The 15,439-nt window shown below is 36.8% G+C and overlaps 1 protein-coding gene across 2 annotated transcripts in view; it reads left to right on the top strand.

The window, feature by feature from the left end:
• The window catches only part of il1rapl2 (interleukin 1 receptor accessory protein-like 2), a 373,988-nt gene that overhangs the window by 338,838 nt on the left and 19,711 nt on the right, over nucleotides 1-15,439 (top strand). For both annotated transcript variants that reach the window (XM_024283660.2, XM_036213986.1), the window contains one exon: nucleotides 3,814-3,959. In XM_024283660.2, the coding sequence (XP_024139428.1) occupies nucleotides 3,814-3,959 (146 nt within the window). The remainder of the gene's footprint in view (nucleotides 1-3,813; nucleotides 3,960-15,439) is intronic.

Here is a 15,439-nt window from a genome sequence, read left to right as displayed (position 1 = left end):
GGACACACTACATGCACACTGTAGAAAAAAAATCTACCAATGATGACTGTCTTAGAACAGAATTCCTTTAAATACAAATAAATGTATTTTAAAAAGATAAAACTTTAACAAGTATGAATAAAAGGCTATGGCAACAGAAAGTCAAATAAAATTGTATTTTTTAAGTAAAAGCTAAATGGCTCCTAGATCAGAATCTCAATCCAAGATTAAGTCTCCACAGAATGAAGTCCTCAGAGAAGCTGTTCCACATACAGGTCAGAGCAATCAAACAAAACCTCACTCTGGGCTCCACTTTTCACTCATTCCGAGGAGCCGCCTCAAGGACTTGCAGGGACATTCATCTGGTCAGAGTAAGTCTGAGATACAAGTCTGTCCAAAAGATCCATGAATACCAGCAAAAGAACCCTTGAATCAATGCTGACGTTGATGGGGAGCCGGTGCAAACGTTTGATACCCGGGGGAAGTGGGCTCTCGTTCTGCACTGAATTATTACTTCATTTAAACTCTGCGTTGGAACAGAAGAGAAAAGAGCAGAGCGGCGCTCCCTTCAGCAGGTAATAAAGGCACAGATTACCGTCCTCATCGTCTGTAGAGGGACGAGCTCTTACTCAAACAATATGAAGCAGTTTGAAGCTGGAGGTACCTCAGGTCATTATATGACCCTAAGAGGAATACTCAGTCACACCAACAAGAATATAAATATATAAAAACCATTTAAAATACTCCAAATGAGGAACAAAGTTTAAACATATTCCAATTTAAAATAACTCAAACCTGTTTAAAGCTGTGCTCAGTTCAAGGGCTTTTACATTTTTATACTTTTTGACTGTTTAGCAATTTAGTGTTAAGGAGTTTAATGTTGAAATACTTTACAACATAAACAAAAATAATGTAAGAAAATGAGATGGAATGGTTTCTGATTGAATGAGATGGGATCAGATAAAATGGATTAGCATGGTATGGTACAGTATGGTATGCCATAATTTAGGATAGTCTGGGAATTGGAAGTGATGTGATGAAATGGAATGATTTAAGATAGGATGAGATGGTTTGATAAGGGATGAAACAGAATGGTAAGAAATTGATTGAAATTATTTGGAATGGAATAGGATGGGGTAGAATGGAATGGGATTGATGAAATTGAATAAAATGGAACGGTTTGGGATGGAATCAGATGTGATCAAGTAGCATGGAATAGAAGGGAATGGTTTCGGACAAGAGAGTATTGGATGGGAAAGGCTAGATTAAAATGGAATGATTTGGAATGACGTAGGATGGGATGGAATGGGATGGAATCAGGTGGGATGGAGTGGTTTGGGATGAAAAAGATGGAATGGTTTGGGATGGAATTGGATAGAATGGAGTTATTTGGGATAAAATAGACTGGAATGGTTTGGGATGAAATGTGATGCGATCAGTTGGGACGGGGTGGAATGGTTTAGGAAAAATATAGGATGGGATCCGATGGGATCTGATGGAGTGGTTTGAGATTAAATAAAATGGAATGGTTTGGGATGGGAAAGAATAGAATGGGATGGGACTGGATAGAATAGAGTTATTTACAATAAAATAGACTGGAAAGGTTTGGAATGGTAGAAGGGATGAAATCAGTTGGGAAAGGATTGAATGTTTTGGGATAAAATAGAGTAAGGTCAGGTGGGATAAGATGGGATAGAATGGTTCGAGATTAAATAAAATTGAATGGTTCAGGAGGGAATAGGATTAAATGGGATGGAATCAGTTGGGATAGGATGGAGTGATTTAGGATTAAATAAACTGAAATGCTTTGTGATGGGAATGGATAGAATGGAGTTATTTGGGATGAAATAGACTGGAATAGTTTGGGATAAAATGGGATGAGATCAGGTGGGGCGGGATAGAATGGTCTAGGCTATAGTAAGATGGGATCAGTTGGGTTAGGATGGCATGGTTGGGGATAAAAATAAGATGGGATCCACTGGGATCGGATTGAGTGGTTTAACATAAAATAAAATGGAATAATTTGGGATGGGAAAGAATAGAATGGGATGGGACTGGATAGAATAGTTATTTAGGATGACATAGACTTGAATGGTTTTGGATGGAATGGCATGGGATCAGTTGAGATAGGATTGAATGTTTCGGGATAAAAAAAGGTTAGGATCAGGTGGGATAGGATAGGATGATATAGAATGGTTCGAGATTAAACAAAATAGAATGGTTCAGGATGAAATGGGATTGAATGGATCAGGTGGGATGCATGAAGTGATTTGGAATTTTAAAAAAAGGAAATACTTTCGGATGGGATGGGAAACAAATAGAATGTGATGGGATTGGATAGAATAGTTATTTGGGATGACATAGACTGGAGTGGTTTTGGATGGAATGACATGGGATCAGTTGAGACAGGATGGAATGGTTTGGTATAAAATCGGATGGGATCAGGTGGGATAGGATAGGATAGAATGGTTCGAGGTGAAATAAAATGAAATGGTTAGATAGAACTGGATGAAATCTAATAGAAATTAATGTTTAGGATGGAATAAAATGGGATCAAACTGGATGAGATGGAACAGGATAGATTGGAATTGGATTAGATAGGAAATGATGGGATGGTGGACTGTAGGTTATTCAATTTTAGCACCAACTAATCGTGTCTTAAACCCTCCAGTGCTTTTTCTGTCCAATAATTAAATCATGTTTTCGAAAACACAAATTTATGAAGCATTATTATGGTTGAAGACGGTGTTTTCTGAATGTCTCCTGACTTCTGAATTCCATCATCTTCCATGATCTATAACCAAACCAAAACAGATTCTTGACATTCACAATCCACAAGATGATGACTGATGCTGGAGACACAAAACTCTGCTCAGTAATATTAATACCAATCATGAATTCAGATACTTGTGTCTGTTTTTGTTCTTTCACTGCAGCAATAAAGAAAACACTAATGATGGGAAGACTGGGATCATCCAGCTCTGACTGTACAAACACCCATGAGGTTCAGTCCAGTTTGCATCCATATAGGTCAAGATTCAGTTAAAGTGTAACTCTGAGGAGAAGGAAGACAGTTCCGTGAGCTGCTCGTTTAAAGTCTGACGTAGGATCAGTTCATAACCTCAATTTGGCAGCAAAGAAAACATTCAAAATGAACAAAATCAAAGTTTTACAAACGTTGAGACAAAGTCTGGAATTTAATTGTAGTTTTGCTTTCTGACCTCAATTCTCCCATTTTTAACATTCAAAAATTGTCGTTTTTTATTCACTTGTGTTATTTCTGCAAACTTCCGATGCTTAGATCCATAATAACATCAGGATGAGCACGATTTATTTATTTATAACAAGAATTACTTTTAGCAAACATGAGAAAAGTCTGCATGCTAAACCATCTCTGCTGAATTAACCATCTCAGCATGAAAGTCTGATCCCAGAAGTCCATGTTCATGAATGAAGCTGACCTTTAAAGGTGCAAGTTGTGACGCAGACATCGCCCCACACCCTTCCTCCTCCTCCTCCTCCTCTTCCTCCCAGGTTTTCAAAGGGATGCGACCTCGCCATACGGACTGGGGCTTCTTCAATCTGTCTCCTGTATTCTCTACACATGCCTCCCTGCTCCCTGTGTCACTTTTATTAATCTGCCCTATATTCCACTCCTCCTCTCCTCCCTGTTGATTTGGAAACGAGGAGTCTGGAAGACGTTTGAACCTGTTTTTGTTTCTCCCTGAAGTGATCTGGGAGTGTTTGAGTCGGTGTCCTCCTCGAGCGCTTTGAGCATGAATGAAGGTGTTCTTGTCGTGTCTGATTGCCGTGTGTGTCTGCTGGTCTGTGCAGGATCCTGAGAGAACATTTAGGGGAGAAGGAGGTGCAGCTGTCCCTGACGTTTGATGCTGTGGAGGAGGCAGATCTGGCCAACTACACCTGTTATGTGGAGAACCACATAGGGAGGCGCAGCGGGAGTGCTATACTGCAGAAAAAAGGTAGACCCTTTCTCCCTCCTTTCTTCTAACACATTTCTTTTCTTGTTTGAGCTCATTACCATGGAAAAAGAAAAGGTTTGAGTTACAAGATCTCCTGCCTCATTAAGTTTTTGTGTTTTTATACCAGAGCAATCCCTCATTTAGGGTGATTTGAGAAACTCTACTTTTAGTTTTGAATGAAATCAAAAACCTTTGGTGGGGACTAGTAATGTGCAAATTAGCAAAAATACTTTGAGGGAACGGGAACCCAAGTTTCATATCAGATTTTTTTTAGCCAGTGATCATGAAAGAAACCCAGACATGTATTGATCTGAATCAAACCAATCAAGGATGAGTTCATCTGGATGCTTTGTTACAATTTTTATCAAAATATGTAAGTTACTCAAAATTTAATTTGTGCATCAGTTTTTATTCAATCAAATTTGACCCAAAGTATTCAAGAATTAAAGAAAATTGAGATCAATTAAGACTTCCAAATGGGGTTGTCCATCTTTTGTATTAAAACCTTCAAATATAACTTTATTCCTAAAAAAAAAAAAAAAAGAAAGAAAAAGCTGTATGAAAGAGTAAGTAACAACCTTCAAAGTGGAGTTCATCCAAAGATAAGACGTCAGCATCATCCTCATGAACACATAGCCTCCACGACCAATCACCTCCCTGACTGAGAACAACGTGGCCCTATAGTGAAAAAGCACGAAGACACAGAAAACATAATAATATTTTTTATATATATTAGAAATCAAAACACAATTTAAAAAATAGCAATATCTTTTAACAGAAGATATGTCCTAAAGCTTGTGGTCGCTAAAAGTTGGGTAATTGATCAATTAACTCTTCACCAAATTTCACTGTTGATGTGATTTGGACTTCAGGGCCACCATAGAGAGTGCACTAGAACACAAAAATCCAAAAAGTCAGTTTTACATTTCTAAAGCTGTAATAAAGCTGAAGTGACAGATTAATGTTAAGTATACGATTAAAACGATATACGGGGTTTAATTCAATTAAACTGTATTTTTATAGCCCAAATACATATTTTTTTGTCTCAACACAATTACACCGGGAGATGTCCAAAAACATCAAATCAGTCACAAAATATAAACAATAGCTGATTGCTAAAGTAAATAAATTTCTAAGGTAAACTGAGCATCCCACGGTGTAGACTCTCCTTCTCTGTAAAGAGAACTCTTGAAAGAAAAAAAAAGAAAAACCTGAGCGATGTCCACATGAAGGAGGGATCCTCTCCCAGGACTGTCAGGACTGTAAAAGAAGAATTAGCTCATCTAACTCTACAACCAGATGTATGAATACTGTAGCAGATGGACTTCATGCAGATGGAACTGGGGGGACAGTTGAGGGTGTAAGACGAGCCAGAGGCGAGGTCCACGGCCAAGAACAGGAGTCCCGGCGAGCAGGAAAGAGGGACAACACATGAATCGCACTGCACCAAACAGAATCATAGAGAACATAAAATGATAAAGATAAATGGAGTTTAAGTGTTTTAGCATTTAAAAAGAGCTTTATTTTAAAGTTAGACTTAAATGTTTTAATTCATATCCTAAAATAAAAGATGCCTCCTGGTGGGTTTTTTTGTAGTTTTAACCTTTAAACCTAAAGGATATTGCTGGAAAGTATTAGAAAACAGCCAGAAAACATGCCCTACTGTAAGTTTTTTTTTTATTGGTTTGCAAGATGCAAAGCAGCATCGGCCTCACTTACCTGATACACATCCCGTCTTTTTGACTGTCAACAAAGATTCCCTTTCAGGCCAGGAATCGATGCTGCTTCTATAGCCAATGAATATTTTGGGATGAAACCAGAATGTGTGCAGACGTTGTGAAAGGGAAGAAGCCACAGACGCAGGTCTGTGAGTGACAGGTGAGTGCCAGAAAGCACAATTAAAAGAAAACAACAACAGCAAAGACACAGCAGTGCAGACAGAGTTCTATAGGAGACGGCGAGCTGATGGAGAATCTGCTAACGCACCTGCACGAAAAGGAAAGTATGAGGTTTACATACCAGGATTTAGTCACATGTCAGGAAGGAAGACAGGAAGGGTTCATGTATGTCAGTGAGGTATACAGATATACAGTCTGTGTTTCCATGTAGAGATCACGATAAAAATGTGAAAGTAGCTCCTCCCACACGCAGCGGGAGCATCAAGTTCATGAACATATTTTTGGACAAGCGTCAACAGAGGCTGAGGACATGAACTCGACATGTATATCACGTTATTAGACATCAAAATCATGCTTATAATAACCATTTTCCAAAGTCGCACCAAGAGACAATTCAGGTTTTTGGGGGTTTTTTTCTGAAAATCTATCAACAAACTGTAACTTGGTTTGTTGACTTGCTATAATCAAACTATCCAATGAAGAAAAAATAAATATAAACAAGAATAAAAATGCCTCAATGAAAATAAGTAAAATACTACAAAGTTCAGGAGGAGGATGATCAGATTCTCCACCATGTTTGTTTTGAATGTAGCTTCTTCTGCATTACTGCAAGTAGCAAATACTGATGCACACACTTACAGTGCCCTCTAGTGGTTGTTAGCAGGAAACAACTACTGAAGGGAAACTAGTTGTTATTGGGAAAATTATAAAAAAAAAAAAAAAAAAAAAATCACACTTTTTCCTATAACAGGAATCATTCAAGTAAGTGTAAAGGGGTGTCTGGTACATTTTTCAAAATTAAAAAACTATTTTCCATGTAGCACAGTTATTTAATAATTATAAGTATTAATACAAGTTCCGTGCTTAGCTGGACCGGAGGCAGTGTTAGCCCGGGGTAAGACAGTGGTCCGGAACCTCTGGGCTGCAGGCCACAGTCGATAACATGCTGCATAGAAAATAAAAAAAACAAAAACATTTTATTTATTTATTTATCGCAACTTTAAAGTCAGACAAGGTTGAAGTTTGCATCTTATTTTTTGTTTCTACTTTGAAAATTATGGGTTACTGAAAAAATGAAAATAGTACAACTGATATGAGGTGTTCATTGGTGTGGTGTTTCCCTTTTGAAACACTGCTTCGCCTTTTTCCTAAATACATAAAATCTCTTTTTGCTTCTCCACTGTTTTGTGTTCCTGAAAAAGACTAAATAAATATTTTAGTTCCATTCCACCCCACACGACCTTGATTTAAAAGGGGCGAGCTCTTGTTTTCTGGATGCTCTTTTAGGATAAAAGACGCTTTTGTAAAAACAGCTGCAGCAGTCCTGCTGGACCTGGCTCTCCATCGGATCCACAGAGAGAACAGAGCAAGTCAGAGGCCGGGACCCAAGGAAAGAGGGAGAAACCCTCAGATGCAGAGAGGGAAAGAGAATGGCAAAGCAGAGCTAGAGGTGTTCGTCTCCTCAAATCTCAAAGGCAAAGCGGGAGAGGTCACTTTAGGGAAAAATCTATGCAGCAGCACAAGGAGATGCGGATTGAACTCAAGAAATGAGAAATTACCGAACAATGAGGAGGTGAAACGACTACAATGGGGTTGAAGATGGCAGCAGGGATGGAGGAGTGTGAAAGGGTTGGAGAAGGAGGTGACGAGAAAAAAAGGAGAGGGCTAAAACAGATCTTAGTTTCTCCCCATCTGACTTCTGTTGAGCGCCTTGGGTGTCAAATCTATCTTACTATACTTAACTAGCACCCCTGGGACTCTCACACAAGCTGACACACTCACTGTCAGGACACACACCTCCAGAGGCGCTCAGGAGGAGAATCATTTAGTTCTTAACAGAGTAATTACCTCGAGGAAAGCGCGTCTTTGCGCGTGAGTGTTTGCATTCAAACCCGAACGGCGCCACGGCTTCTCTGCATAATGCATGTGAGTGTGCTGAGGCTAGCTGCGCAAAAACACACACCGACAGACACGCTCTCATGGGGGGAATTAAATATAATGCGCTTGTTTAGTGGTGTGGTCATGTGCAGTGCACATGCAAAGGCATGCATGCATAAACACACAAAAGAGCAACCCAGAAACGAGCATCGGTGCAGCTGCTTTAGTGCAGGCCGAGTTCAAGATGGAAAACTACGGTGGCCTTGAAGTCCAAATCACTCAATGCAAAAAAGAAAAAAATCAAAAGTAAATCTCAAAAAACATTTTGGAAAACAAAAATAATTCCTAGAAATCTAAATCATATTTTTTCAAAATCAAACAAAATCATGGAAATATTTACAAAAAATAGATATGATGGGGCATCACTGATTGGATGATGATGTTTAAGGAAGAAGAGAGAAAGAAGGATGCTTTTCCTGATGAAGAGTTAATTAAGAAATCACTGAACTTTTCCGGTGGGTGTGGCTAAAAGCTTAAAGCAATATCTTGTGTCTGAAGATATCAACATATAACTGTACACTGTAAAAAGTGAATCAAAGGATCAATTAACAAAAGCTCTGTAATTTGTTACATTGAAAAATATTAGTTTTATTAAATTGCATTTCTGAGTGGAGTAAACCATCAAAAATTGAATTTGATGAAATTTTAAATACAACAAATTACAGAACTCTTTGTTATTTGATCCAATGTTTCACTTTTTACAGTCTAGGTTGAAAAGATGAACAGACGTTATCATCCAGTCAGCAATATCCCACAATACCTACTTGGACTTGCACTTTGAATGAACTTTTTCTGGTTTCTTATTTTCAGGGCTGTAACAAACAATCATTTAATCGATGAGTTGATTCAACCAAATCGGTCAGTCTGAGGCAGTTTATTAATTGAATTGAATCGATCGATACCATTAAGAAATTAGAGTCAAAACATGAAAAAATTTATAAAGTTGATTTTGGAAAACAATTTGTGTTGATGAATATTGGGTGTATTAATGTAAAAACAATCACAGCAGACAACACATGATGGCAGCAAAAAGAATCAGTCCATCTTTACCAAACACGTCTGGAAACACTTTGAATTTAATTTTTTTTTGTTCATACAATTTGAATTTTGTAAAGACATGAGAACAAAACAAACTTTTAATTTTTCTCTGTTTTTGTGGAAAATATAAAAAATGAAGAGATTCTCAATTTTTAACCTAGATTCATTTTTTGTGCAAATCAATATTTCCCAAATTTAAAGTTTTTACCAGTTTATTCACTCTCCACCTGTTGGCTCCTTCATTGTTCGCCGTTTGCAGCAGAAGTTTGTGACTTTACTCACACATTAGTTCTATTTTATGACCATTGTCCCTGTGGTCTTCATACATTCTTACCTTAAAAGTAATTTACTTGATTGCATTTTATGACATCATTTCATCTTTACAACAGTTTAAATTTTTCCTTTAAAGTTGAATTAATTTTTTAAGAAACTGAAGTGAACAAGTCTCAAACTCTTTTGGCTCACATGGTTTCAAAAAACTAAAAACGGATTAATATACGATACAAAGACGATAAACTCATGCATAAAATGATAAGAAAAATAGGTAAAAATAGTTTTTCAGGACAATTATTATCCTAAAAATGCATTTGTTACTGAATAACATGTTTTCAGAAAAAAAGTTTATTCTAGATCAAAGTTTAAACTTATACAAGTTCCTTTTTATTTTCTCCTATCAGGGAAAAAAAACATTTGTCAAGTCAATTTTGTTTTAAAATCCTCCAAAAACTATAAAGTCCCAAATATCTTCTGTGGATCTCAAAAGGAGTTGATTCTGTATTATTAGTGGCTGGGCGATATTAAGGTTTAAAAACATCTTTTACACAGACATTTATGTTGCTATGATAGAATAGTACTATATATTAAATCACTTTGGATAAACGTGTCTGCCAAACAGCTAAATGTAAATCATTTCTCATATTTTACAGTTCCTCCAAGTTTTTCTTCTCAATTTTTTATACAGTCCCTGCTCAAAATGATGCTTGTTTTGACTTTTCAAAAGCCTTTAACCTGAAAAAAGTGTAGTTCAGAAATCTAAAAATGGATCTTTAAAGGTTTTAAAACCAACTGAAGAGAATTTAGTTTTTTGGGAATAAAAAGAAAAAAATCAAGAGTTTATTAACAGCAAACTGAGGACAGCGTGTTCCTTTCTGCTTCAGAGCTGGTTGAAGAACCACAAAAGTCTAGAGTGATATTGATGAGTTTTTTAACTATTCATGAGGAAATAAAGCTGTTCCTTATAACTGAACAATGCCGTTCTAAGATCAAATTTAGTTTCAACTTTTAGTCTGAAAGTTTAAAAGACTCAAACAGGAAGAAGACGGCGGCCTCAACAAAGCAGGAGTAATTCTAAGTTAGTGGACGTTATCAAAGCTTGATTTCATGCACCGAGTGTGTGTGATTAAATTAGGATGTGCTCTTACTCTGCGGTGACCCACGGTAATGGGTCGATGCATCTCTGTTGCACACATGCTCTCGCACAGGGACGCACACCTACAGTGCACACGCAGCCTTATCGTAACTGACAGAGCAGAAGGGGGCTGCGAACGGAGGCAAAGGGAAGGCCGACAGACCAGGGGCGGAGAAAATGACAGACAGGAAGGACAGATGGGCTCTCTGTCTGCAAAGACACTGAGATGGTTCCTCTGATGCTCTGCGAGAAACAACTCAGATATCTATTCCTTCAGCTGCCATTAAAAAAGTTCAATATTGGTTTGAAACATCACAAACAATTTTCTGAAAATGTCTTTTTTTATTTTATTCTGCTGAGTCAGACCGGCTTTGGGAGTTCCCACACTTCAGAAATTGACATAAAACCAAAATGGAAAATAAAAAAGTATAAAAAAAAGAGGAACAAATAACCAACTTTCTTTTTTGTGATTCAGTCACCTTCAACAACAGCTTTGGTTGTGGACACTCATAGAGCAAATATGGAGCGATCATTCCATTTAAATTGTGTTTTATTAATTATATGGCACCTTAACATAACCACACAAATACATTAAAAGCTCAAAACCTTTAAAACAACAACTAAAAGGTTAAAAAGTTAAAAATAGGAACACTGATTAAAGCAAAAATAAAGGTTAAGAGCAGAGTCTCGTGATCAGTCATGAGACTCTAGCTATAAAATATATTTTTAAAAGTTGTATTTTTTTTTCTTTTTTATATCACAAGTCCCCAAGTACTCAACTTTATTCATAAAGTTCCTTAACACTAAAACAATTTACAGTTAGTTTTCTTGGCAAAAAAAAAAAAAAAAACCATCAGAAAATATTTGCTTTGACTCGTATTCAGAATTGATTAATTAATTGTTCGCGGACAAGCCCCGCCCTTTCGACAAACGTCTACACCTGACAGTAACGGTGATAAATGTCCAGCAACCTGTTGCTGTGTGACTCTACATCTCCTACTTCCTTTTTTTCTGCTCTTTCTTTGTACCCTGATCGACTATCTCTAAAGTTCCACTCTCTCTTCTTTTCTTAGACCAAAAAATGAAACAAGCATAATTAATATTAATAAAATTTAGTCTCGATTACACAAGGAGTTTATACAAATTTACACCTTGTGTGTCAAAAGATTCATAAGCCCGTATTGTAACAGTAAAATCCGTCTCAAAACAAAAAGAATGATTGATTTATTAACAATTTTAAAAAAGAAGGAAAACAATACATTACAAATATGTTGACATATCAAATCAGTTTGAGATACTACTGCCTTCATTGATTAGAAATGAGATAAAACAGAATGTCATCTTCTTAATTTTGTAACTTCTCCATATAATAACTACACATATTTGCACTTATACATACAGTACTAATATATACAGTATGACATTGAACTGATTGAATGTAATGTTTGTCAAATAAAGTTTGATTAATTTATTTAAAGGGAGCACGGAAAAGTGAATTAATATAATCATGCCCCATTCTAATTTAGTTCACAAGGCAGTTCTTAACATATACAGTATTTAAAGTTATTACTAATTTTTCTGTTTAGGTCCTGATTATTTATCAATCAACAAAAGTTCCTTTTGATTATCATCAAAATAAATGAATAAAACATTTGCAGACAGGGCCAAAAATGTAGATGATAACTTTCCACCACATAAAGAGAAAATACTTACAGGAATATGTCCATGCTTGATCAAAAATGTGAATAGGGACTTTAAAACTCAACAAAAGTGTTTGACCAATCAAACAGCATCTTCCCTAATAAACAAAATAAACTGGTTTTGAGAGTTTATCTTTGGATATTTGCAGCCTCCAACCAAAATACCTAAACATTTATTTTGAAAGTTCAGTCAAACAAAGTCTTAGATTAAATGTCTACCTTCAGCTATATGACTTAATATATAGACTTAAAGGATCACTATAGAAGTGAACTGACATAAGGACCTCATTAACCTGTTTGTATAACTATACATTTAACATGAGCAGAAAGGAAATCAACATGATCACACCTCTAAAGTTTAAATAAAGATGCTCCAAACCTAAAGCTGGAGATCCATGAGGATCAGTTCAAGTTTCTCTGATTAAAACAAAGAAGTCAGAATCAAAGAGGAAGAGCAGGTTCTGTTCTCCGTCCGGAGGATCAGTTAGTGTCTCTGTGTTCTAATCCAGAAATCCACAAAACTGAGACGTTCCCTTTGAGACACAACTTTACCACCAAGAAAAAAAGAAAGACTGAGTCTCATCACAAGCATGTCTTCTGTAACAATCCAAAAAGAAGATGACAATTTAGTTGAAACGTCAAGCCAAAAAGATCAGAAGATCTTTACTTTTTTGCTAAATTCTGGATGTTTTACCATTTTTACAAGTCATAAAAGCAGTTTTAATGTAACAAAACATCCTGAGTTGGGACTTCGTTTTTAAAGGCCTCCACTCATCAATTAAAAAAAGCAGTGTCCTCTGGGAAAGCTGGCATTACCACATCGTATTCATTATTATGATGATTTATGGTTGATTTAAAGTAATTTTCTCAAAGTTGACTAACGCTACATAACACACAAAAGGGGAAGTAAGTATGTGGCTTGTGTGAAAATCAAAAACAATTTTTTTGCTTTTAATTACACATTTATTGACACTTTTTCATTAAAAACAATGCAATTACAGTATCTGTTGGTAGTTTTGTGTGTTTGGAGCTCTTCTACCTGGCAGATTTAAATTCAGTCGATATCTGAGACTTTTAGTGGTCAAGGAGTCTAAAAATATTTAGCAGATGCTGTAAATTGAGAGCAGGAACTCATACTTTAATGTTTTTCTTTCTTTTTGAGAGATCTGAAGTATTTTGTAAGAAGAAAACTTTTGGAAATCATCTTTTTCAGTGGAAGCCTCCATCTGACACCACGGTTTTGGCATCCAGATCTCGACAAGTATAAAAAATGTCACCAAAATACTCAGTTTTTTTAATAAATTGAACAAAAAACACGTTTTTCTTGTATTTAAAATCAAAATTGAAATTAAAGTTAAAGTCCTAAGTGTGTGAAATGTGTTTAGGGGAGTGGTGAGCTGCAGACTCAGGAACCATTTGATGGTTTCATTCCCAATCCAACCCCAGAACAGTATCAACCAGGGAGGCATTAAGTCCCAGTTTTAGAGCCTTTCATATGATTCTACCTGGATTTGAACTTACGACTTTCCAATCTCAGGGCGGACACTCTACCACATGGCCAGTGAACTTTTTAGTCATCTTGAAAGCCACAATTTCTGTTATTTCTTAGCTGATTGTAATGAAACTGTTTCTTACCTGTGTAAATAAAAATGTACTTAATTACACTCAAATTTGAATTAAAAATCAACATCAAAGATGAAACACCTCCACAAACTAGTTAGATAAGAGTCTTTCAGCTGAAAACTTTTAAGATATGTAGAGTTTTACGGCAGCACCGAGCCCAGGACGTGACAGATGGTGCAGTACATGGAAAAGCAAACTATAAGGCTATTTTTACTTCACAATAATAGAGGCTTTTTTTGACATATTGCTTTGGCAGCAAACAGCAAATGCGCTCCTAATGATACCAGCTGAATGGAATTAAAATAAGAAAAGACGGAGAGGAGGGGAGTGCGAATCAGGGAGGTATCACTTTCCTGTTTGGTTTGCGTCGAGACAGGAGGAGAAAAGTTTCTAATCCAACTGAATTTTCCTCTATCGTGTTCCTCTCTTCACTTGCAGACACAAGCACTTTTTGCAAGCGGCTGCTCTTTTTGTGCCTGAAAGCAAAAAGGCAAACTTAAAAAAGGCCATTTCAAAATTCCGCTCACATTCTCCTGCGAAGTGATATTGAGAAGTGAAAGAGAAAGACGGAGAGTTCAGGAGATGTGATAAAATGTGTCTCATTTGAAATGACAATGATAGTGTAGATAAATATTTGTTAAAATTGTCACCAGCCCTCCAGCACACATCTCTAGTTTAATTGAAGTCACAGCCGGGGAGCAGTTTGGCTGAGAGCCATAGAGTCGGAGAGACGTCTGCTGGTGACATGAGGGAACTTCGGCTTCCTGTGTTCTGGAATGGTCAGTAAGTGAGAAGGATTTTTTAAAAGGAAAATGGCATCATTCCCCACGAGAATGGCTGTGCTCAACAGCTGCTCAGTTTGTGGAAAAATGTGAAATGCAGTTTCTGATAGAGACGCCGCTCGCAATCATTCCAGTGTTTGAGAAACTCCGAAAAATATTTGAACATTTTATTTAAACCCCCAAAATTGAGTTATTTAAAGGTAAAAACCACAATTTAAAACTTGCATTTTTACACTTGAAGGAGGTGGTTTTTAAGACGTATCAAAAGGACATTTTGCAAAACGGAAGTGGAAACACTTCTTTTGAATTAAATGAGTCATGTGACCAACAGTGACACCACAAGAGATCCTAGAGCTCATCAAAAGTTGAGCCACTACTCCTCTGTAAAATCCCCATCCCAAAATCTCTTTATCCGTAGCTCGCCACTTCATGGTTTGAATAAGACGCCGACGTCTCCTTTGATAGATGATGATGTGCTTAGACAGAAATTTGAATGTATTCTGTAAATCAAAGTATTGTTCACATCCGTCATCGTATTTTTGAATGACTTATCACGTGAGTTGTTCAGTATTTATTTGCATAATTCAGATTTTTGACACAAACAGACAGCTGGTTCCACGTGCAGCACAGACAGGATGACAGGTGAAGCTAAAAGTCCACAAAGCTCAAACTCAATGGGTATCAGATCAAACTATAGTAGTCAGGGTCCAGGAGAGGGCAGGCAAACAGAGTCAAAGACGTGAGGTAAACAGAAGATCAGATCAGGACATAACGCTCGGTATGCAGGCTGAATGGTACAAACAATACTTCGCACTGAGCGAGGCTCTGTGCACTAATTAAGTGTCACGTGGGTGATTGTCAATGAACATCAGGTGAGCAGCATTCAGGAATTGTGTGCAGGGGCAGCTGGAAGAAGTAGAGTTATTAGTCTGGATAAGTTTGTTTTTTTTTGTATTTCTAGAATTTTGATAAAGTTTTGTGCATATGTGTAGTAGAAACATAGCTATTGTCATGTGTGCAATGACATTTTATTCTGGTCAGTGCATTTTACATTTACTAAAAATAAGAATTCATCACAAAAATAAAAGTGCAC

The sequence above is a fragment of the Oryzias melastigma genome, linkage group LG10 (genome assembly GCF_002922805.2).
Source record: "Oryzias melastigma strain HK-1 linkage group LG10, ASM292280v2, whole genome shotgun sequence".
NCBI lineage: Eukaryota > Metazoa > Chordata > Actinopteri > Beloniformes > Adrianichthyidae > Oryzias > Oryzias melastigma.
The sequence above is the reverse complement of the archived record's forward strand: the minus strand, read 5'-3'. Positions and strand labels throughout refer to the sequence as shown.